Raw genomic sequence first — 8,827 nt, 5'->3', positions numbered from 1 at the left:
TCTCGATGACATGGACAATCTGAAAGATCTGGTAAGTTCTCTTTATATTATTTGTCGGCATGTCCTATATAACACCGAACAAATTAATACAATCGTTTGTTATAACTGCTGCTTCTTTTGTTCATTCGTTATAACACACAGAGAACGTACTGTATCACAACAAGGAACGAATGCGAATCGCTTGCTTTTTACCTTTGCTTGTGACCGGCGCATGAAGTGGAATATCGAATATATGGTGCCACACACGGAACGAAACGTACGCAATTCCAGTGAGTTTTCAGAAGCCAAGTCTCGCATCAACTCACTACTTATATATATGTTTCTTCTTTGACGACTCTTTGATCATCACAGCATCGCCCATGAATAGTTCATTTTAAACAAATCATAACTAGCGAGGCAACCGGTCCATTCCGTTCAAGTGATAGGTCTGTATACATACAAGGTACGTAAATGGTATGTACAACAACTTTTGCACTCTTCTTATCACGTAGGATTAATCAAGAATGTCATTTTAAGAATTATCAGCATCGGGTCCATTTCTATTTTTTTTTTCATTCATACACTTTGAAAATCATGTGAGCCCTTACCCTCGTTTTGGGCCCCTTTTCCAAATTTCAGCGATATTTATCCATGTCTTGAATCAGATTAGGCCAGTCTTAGTGCACAGTTTCATGGTACAGTTACCAAAGCTGAGAACTTGGTAAATGTACATGCTGGGTTTCATGGTGGTGAAACTCGTCTCACATATCATGAAACTCCAAACAAGGAGTAAGTATACGTTGTTATTGTCAGGCTGTGTATTTATGGAGCTTGTCTGTGTATTCCTTTCAGAACAAAGAAGAGCGCGCGTTAAGATATGGCAGCAGTAGATGTGGTGCATCTGTGGAAAGAATGGGGACTCCACGTGCTGGTGCTGTTGAGTTTCACATTGCAGTTGACGCTCCTCCTACTGGCAGAGTTCCGGCGACGATTCGACTCCGGCATGCTGAGGGCCTTCATTTGGTCGGCGTACGTGCTGGCTGACTCGATAGCGATTTACACCATCGGCCATCTGTCGGCGACGAGCCAGGCGGCTGAGCACAAAGCAATGGCGCTCTGGGCACCATTGCTGCTGGTGCACCTTGGTGGGCAGGACAACATCACGGCCTATGCCATGGAGGACAACCGGCTGTGGCTGCGCCACCTGCAGACGCTCGTCGTGCAGGCCACTGGAGCTGCTTACGTCCTGTATGTGTCCCTGCAGGAACCTGCTGGCAACGGCCGACGTCGTCCTTTGTTCCGGCGTGCCGCCATCCTCCTTTTCGTGGTTGGCGTTGCCAAGTACGGGGAGAAAGTGTTGGCACTCATGCGCGCAAATAGTAACCCATCTGGCAAGAGCTACAGAATTGCTGACAGAAGGTCCACTACATTTTGTGGCCATTCACAGCTAAAGGAGACGGACACGGAAGGCTTGTTGCAGGTAGCTCACAGCATGCTTGATGTTGCCAAGGATTTGATCAAGGTTCCGCTACCATTTGTGTTTGTGGACATGGAATACAGGGATGAGTTCAGAGGGGACGTGCTGTGCAGGGTGGCCGAGATGCAGCTGTCCTTGATGCACGACGTCTTGTACAGCAAGGCGGAGGTGATCCACACATGGTATGGTTTATGCGTCCGTGTCTTCTCCTGGGTGGCCACAGCCGATGCATTGTTCTTGTTTCATCTCCATCTAGTTGGTAGCAGCAGCGGGAGTAGTAGTAGTAGGAAAGATGCTATAGTCACCTACGTCTTGTTAGCTGGGGCCGTCGTCCTGGAGACCGTGTCAGGGCTGAGAATCATGCTCTCGACCTGGACATGGCACCTTTTTTTTGAATTTAGATTGCGTCGTCCTAGCATCCGATGTTCCTGCTGGCGGATTGATGTTGCATTCGCAGCTCTCCGCCGATGCATCCACGCCGCCGACTACCTTCCCAGGACCTGGTCGGGCTCCATAGGACAGCACAACCTGTTCCAGATGTGGTGCTCCACTGCGGCGAGGCCGATCGTCGCCAAGGTTGCGCAATTGATAGGAGTGGAGGACTGGTGGAACACCTTTGCCTACTCCCACTCCGCTCGCGTATCACCTCGCATCAAGGGCCTACTGGTGGAACAAGTGTTGGAGAGCGTGAAGATCCCCGACGACAACCTGAGCCACATCCGCAATTCCAGGGGCTGAGCAGCTCTAGAGCGCTGGGCATCAGCCCACCACGACGCGGCCGTGCCGGCGTGGAAAGCCTGGTTGTTCCCCAAAACCCAGGATGATGAAGAAGAAGCTCGTGCCGGCGTGGAGCAGCGTGGATACTCTGGAAGCGGCAAGAAGAAGCTCATGCTAGAGAGTGTTGTTGGCGTGGAATTTGGGGAGAGCATTCTTGTGTGGCACATCGCCACTGATGCCTACCTTTGCTGGTACAGGCGCCAGCAAGAAACGCAAAAAGGTCAGAAGGAGGAGGATAATGATCTTGCCAGGGCCGTCCAGGAGCTCTCAAACTACATGTTGTTCCTCCTCGCCGCACGCCCCTACATGTTGCCCCCTCCTGCTAGTCGCACCGGCTATGCCAGAGCGTGCTCCGACCTCATCAGGTCTGCAGGGTCTTCATACATTGCCTCAGCCGAGGATCTGGTCCGTGCGGTGGCCCTCAAACCTGATCCGGACAGTACACCAGATTGGGATCGGTTTGAGCAGGTACGTCACGGGGTGTACAATGGTTCAGTGAAAAAAGGATCCGACATCTGCAGGTGCCTGATCAACGAGGAGTTACAAACCGCACCCGCGGCCGCCGGGATGATGCTCAAGCTGATCGCGCAGGTGTGGTTGGAGATGCTATGCTACGCAGGCGCCCATTGCAGCGCACATTCTCATGCCATGCAGCTTAGCAACGGCAGCGAGCTCGTCACCCTGGCCGCCCTTCTGGTGGAATACTGTGAAAGAGGCAAAATGCTGCCTTCCGGTTCAACCTCTGGTACCGTCTGAATAATACGGAGGGAAAAAGAAATGAAAAAACATAGCACGTTTTACAGGAACAACCAATTCATCCACCCTCAGCAACATATACTTTAACATGTTACGCTGCATTATTTGAACATAACCAAAACAGTAATGAATACACTACATATATAACTCCGCCCCCGCTACAATATCGCTGACACGAAAAAGACAAGCCAATGTCAGATGTCAGATTGTGATCACTCCGAGCTCTTGAGGGTGTTGCCGATGTCCCGTTAAGCACAGATCACAAAACGATTACCGTTAAGCATAGATCACAAACGATTACCCGTCAAGCGTCAAAATGGAAGGTTGCCTGGGGAAAAAGATGAATAGGAGCTCTTATACTTTGCTCTGTGCTGGCGGGCGACATAAGCCAACTGCCAGCACATTGGCTCTCTGTGCTGGCGGGCGACATAAGCCAAACGCCAGCACAGGTCACCCATCTATACTGGCGGTGGGCTTATGTCGCCCGCCAGTACAGTTACTCTCTGTGGTGGCGGGTGACATAACCGCCCGCCAGCACAGATGGGGTGACCTGTGCTGGCGGGTGCTTGCGTTGCCCACCAGCACAGTGACCTTTGTTGGATAACTGCACTCCAAATTAAAATGAAGCTCAACATGTTGCTTTGCTACGGTTTTGGCTACTCCCTTCAAATGCCGACCCTAAAACTACCTTGCCAACAGATTACCCAACCAGTGCTCCAATAATGGGACAATACCACGAAGGAAGAAGAGCCACACTCTCCACATTGGAGCCCAAAACCCACAGCTTGGTCCTTTTCCAACAGGGCCAGTGTTAAAACGGTAATATATCAAGTGCTTGAGATCCTTGCACATCCTAATCTGCCTCATCAATCGGTACTTGTAACTATACATACCAGTTAGCTCACCAACACGAGAGAATATGTATTGCTGGCGGTGGGCTTATGTCGCCTGCCAGCACAGTGGCTCTCTGTGCTAGCAGGTGACATAACCACCCGTCAGCACAGATGGGATGACCTGTGCTGGTGGGTGCTTGCGTCGCCCGCCAGCACAGTGGCCACTATGCTGGCGGGCGCTTCCCCGTCGGCCCGATGATTCTCTGTGCTAGCAGGTGCCAATCGTGCCTGTCAGCACGCTAATTTCCCTGTGCCAGCACAAATCGATTCTGGCGTAGTGCTAGTCACCGTGTGCACCATTGGGACCTGGGACTTGTCGGTGTTTTATACCCAATAACCTACCATGGGAGTACCCGGCGTAGAGTTTTGGTTGGTGGGTGTCGTCGAAATCAGGAACTCGATGGTCACGTAGGCATGCGATTTAGACAGGTTCGGGCCACTAGATCGCGTAATACCCTACGTCCTGTGTGTTTGTTTGCTTGTGTTGGATTGAACTTGAACTTAGGGGGTCCCTGCCCGCCCTTATATATCGAGGGAGCAGAGTTACAGAGTAGTTGTTTTACAAGAGTACAAGTCGGATGCGACTATAGAGTACTACTCTAACTTGGAAGAGTAGTTTCTTGTCCACCAACTAGTTTTCAGGAGTCCATGTAATCTATGTTTCCCTGTATAGTAGTATTCATGTCCTGATACGTCCCGACGTACGTCCCCGTGCGTGGGTCCGTACAGAGCTTCATGTGGGTTTGGGATGTATGCCCGACAGGACTGACCTTACTGTTTGTATCTAGTCCTTAATATTTTTCATTTGCACTGAAATTATGTGTTTTCAAAATCTACAAGTAAATAACCATTTTTTAGTAAGCATAGTTTTAGCATAAGCTACTAGCAGCCCTATCCAGTTTACTATCTCAGCCATCAATAGTAAATATGTATAGGACCTCTTGAATGCTATTTTTTTCGGAATGAATACAATTCACACAACATTAAAGCTTTACACTTGAAACACAATACCTACTAGACTACTAGCTACCTACAATACACTACTGAACACCAAATGCCATCATACTTGCTTTGTGAAATGAAATAGAATAATGAGAATGAAACCTCTCTAATGGCATGTACTACATGCTGGCTACTTACAAAATCATGATGCAACCAATGCAAACCCTTCACTTATTCTTACCTGACTCTTATGCCATGGAGACGGGAACACTTTATTAACATTTTGAATCAAAACAATCTTAAATGAAAGTTTAATCAAGCACAAAGCTGTACATCTCGTCGAGTATTACAACTTCGGCATTGACCTTGTTTCTCGTCGATGTCATTTGATTGGTCTAAAAACTTAGATCAAATATTTTGTATTACAACTTCCGCATTGACCTTGTTTCTCGTCGATGTCATTTGATTGGTCTAAAAACTTAGATCAAATATTTTGGCAGCTACACAACCTCAAATTAAAAAGTTTTCACTAAAAAATTCTACTTCTCAACTATCTTTATAACTTTGATATAAAGTTTGTCTTCATATTACTTCATATGAAAAAAAGGTTATAAATTTTTTCTTGCAAATGGACGGGTTTTCACCGCTAGGTATATCACAACCCCGGAGTGAAAATCGCCAAGTTTCTCATTGTTAGTCCGTGGATGGAACCGGCTGTGATATGCTTTTTAATTTTACGATTCCGGTGTGCAGTGTGCCCACCTACTGTAGAACTGCCCGAGGGAAAAGGTATCACCGCCGGTCGTATTTGACCCAGTGATAAGCCGGTTGAAAAAAATAATAGTTTTGTTAATGAATGCACTCACAACACCAATGCCATCGTATTTGTTTAACAAGAGAAATACAATACAATAAAAAAAACCCTCTCCAATAGCATTTGCAAGGTGATCAATGACTGCCATCAAAGGTAAATTTGCACTGGACCCCTTGAATGCTAATTTATTTCTGAAGACAAATGCTAATGTTATATAGTTTACACAATATTTGGATCCCATAACGGCAGCCACGCCCACATGGATAAGCCTTACATCAGAATTGTTACAAACAAAACTCCTACTACTCCCTCCGTTAGGTGCATACTGAAAAACTATGTATCTAAAACAACCATCATGCTTGCTTGTGAAATCAAATACAATAAGTATGAAATTAAACTCTCTAATTACATGTACTACATGGTGGCTGAAGGGCACCGGCGGCGATTTACTAATTTTCCCTCACTTTCACGATACAATCTTCACTTTCCAAATTATCAGCCAAATAGATCACAGACTAATTTGATTAAACAATGAACAATAGTTGCCGAACAAATCAGAACAACAGTAGATAGAACCAGCCAGAACAGGTAATTAGATTAAGTGTTGACGACTCTTCACCCGTGGACAAAAGCACCCACGATCAAAGAGGAGGAACTCACAAAATTCAAACGCACCAAGATTATACACAATCTGATCGCGTTCCTTCACAATCCAAAATTGGACGACCTCAGATAGCAGATGGGATCACCATCTTCTCTGGAGCAGCGCCCGACGACGGAGGAAAAACTCACAAAATAAAACAAGTCTAGGGTCACAAGACCGACCCTGGCCAATTAAAAGTGCACGCAAGCACCAGCTAGGACTCAGCAGGCCCTGGCATAAACCGGACTCAAGTCTGACTCAAAACAAAAAAGACCAAACCGACCCGGAGTCCCATACTCTCAAAGTGAAACACCTGACGAAACAAACCTTGACTCCAGCAAAACAAGCTAGCAACTCACATTTAGAAATAATATAAAATAATCTGGCCACATTGCTAATGACCTTGATAACTAATCCATCTCCAACAGCATGAATCCAATATGTGATTTCTTCTCTGGATGCTTCTTGCAAATATAAGACCCAATAAATACCATATTGCCTGGCATGGCTATAGCTTGAACTTTATTCTTCGACTTTTCTCCATATTCATTACCAGGAACCAAATTTAATTAAGAAAGTATTTGTAACCTGATTAGGATTTTCAGCAAGGATAATATCCGAACGGATGGTCACATCAGTGGCTACTTACAAAATCATGATGCAACCAACGCCAAACCCTTCACCTAGTCTTCCCTGACGCTGAGGCCATGGAGACGGGAACAACCGGTTTGAGAACCCTGAGAAAGCCGCGCCTCATCACCACTTTCTCCTCCTCCACCTTCTTCGGCTTGCCTTGGCTTCTCGCGCCGCCCTTCTCTCCTGCATGACCGTCCTGCTCTCCTGCGCGACGCAGATGGTTTCGCAGGGCGATGGCCGCAGCTGCCTCGTAGTACGCCATTGCTGCAGCTATTAATTGGCGCCTGACAGACCACAGATATTGGTGAACTACTTTATCACCTTTGAATAATTTCTCTCTCTGCTGGCATGGGTTAAGGACGACTAGTCACTCAGGTTGCTAATGTTCCGTGTGCTTGCTTCTGCTGCAGAACCGCCCGATGGTGAGCTATTTGTAGCAGGCAGAGCAGAGCTAGTACTGAGGCAGGCTGAATTGAATCAGAGGATCCCAATGTGACACGCTGTGTCATTGTCAAAGAAGGATTTTATCGGTACTTTATTACAGGTCCAAAACCACTACATAGTGCCTGAATTGAATAAGGGAAAGGGGTTCTCAGAATGACCACATTAAATCTGGTGCCCCAGAAAGTGGGAATGGCATCGAGGAAGGAACTGGGAGATGTCTGAGTCGAATCCTGGATGGAGTCAGAGGGCAAAGGGTGGTGACTGGATGGAGTCAGAGGGCATATGGTTCCCTATAGCATATCTTTCTTAAAAGTCTGTTTAGTCTTAAAGATGTCTTGAGCCATGTCTAATTTGGCAGTGATGAGAGGCTTTTAGAAAGGGCAGAAATGCCAGTGGCGACGGCAACGAAACGCACAACGATGCTCCTATTCGACAAACATTGGTGCTGGACTAACTGGATGCTGTTGCAGCAGTGTAAGGCCAGTTTGTGTCCAGTGCTGCCGTTGAGGAGCCACCAACAAACAACTCTGACATGGCCGCTCGCAACGAGTAGCGCTTGGAGCCTTCCTACAGGGCATGGCATCCATGGACAGGTCTCGCTCGTCCACTGACATGTGGAACCCCTACAGAATGGCGTGCATCGCACGTGGACATGTCATGCACCCTACGCCATGACTTGTTCGCTACTGTGTGCTAGTGCTGCACTCCATCCTCAAAACAACGATGATGATGCACGTGGAGCATGGAGGCATGCGGAAGCGTTTGTTTTGAGGGTTGTTCGATTATGCGAAGAGAGTCGGTCTGTGGATTTCATGTGGCTTGGCTACTCACATGTTGAGTATAAACAATATACTCAACATAAAGTAACCCATATATGCCCAAATATATGGCAACCATTTATAAACCATCCAACTAAATGGCACAAATATATAGCAAGCCAATTAAAAAATCAACCACACATTTGACACCATAATTTACATGAAAACCTCATGCCATGGAAAACCACGAGCGACGGCAAGCAAACAATCTATTATGAGGATGGAGGATACAAGATGCGGAAGCCAATGCAACAACATTTGGAGGATTCAAATCCTAAAGATTTCGCTCTCTAATGGATGAATTTCGTAGATTGCATCCTCCCCTGTCCTCTCAACCCTAGCCGGCTAGCCCTCCGTCAACAATAATGAACAAGTAAAGGAAAACAAGAGTCTCGGCTTGGTTTTAGGGATGAATTGGCACCTCTCTGGTCACAACTACTCTACATGATTACTTGCAACCACAAATCATGATGGGATATGGATCATGGAACCATCACCATGGACGCACACCCTTTATTTCTTCTCTGACGGCGCTGGTGCCACGGGGAGCGGGAGGACCCTCCTGAGGATCCTGAGAACGCCGCACCTCACCACCACTTTCTCCTCCTCCGCCTGTTGCTGCCGGCGGCTCCTTGCGTTGCCCTTGTC

General features: G+C 47.1%; 2 protein-coding genes across 2 annotated transcripts; both read left to right on the top strand.

Moving 5' to 3' along the window:
• Nucleotides 1-318: 318 nt before the first annotated feature.
• LOC117861351 (uncharacterized) lies at nt 319-3,252 on the top strand. Its single transcript, XM_034744885.2, has 2 exons — nt 319-442; nt 832-3,252. The coding sequence occupies exon 2, from the start codon at nt 857-859 to the stop codon at nt 2,192-2,194; it is 1,338 nt and encodes a 445-aa protein (XP_034600776.1). The 5' UTR covers nt 319-442; nt 832-856; the 3' UTR covers nt 2,195-3,252.
• LOC117861352 (uncharacterized) lies at nt 2,345-2,989 on the top strand. The gene has a single exon (XM_034744888.2). The coding sequence runs from the start codon at nt 2,345-2,347 to the stop codon at nt 2,987-2,989; it is 645 nt and encodes a 214-aa protein (XP_034600779.1).
• Nucleotides 3,253-8,827: the final 5,575 nt, after the last annotated feature.

The sequence above is a fragment of the Setaria viridis genome, chromosome 6, assembly GCF_005286985.2.
Source record: "Setaria viridis chromosome 6, Setaria_viridis_v4.0, whole genome shotgun sequence".
Taxonomy (NCBI): domain Eukaryota; kingdom Viridiplantae; phylum Streptophyta; class Magnoliopsida; order Poales; family Poaceae; genus Setaria; species Setaria viridis.
This window is presented reverse-complemented; position numbering and strand designations above follow the sequence as displayed.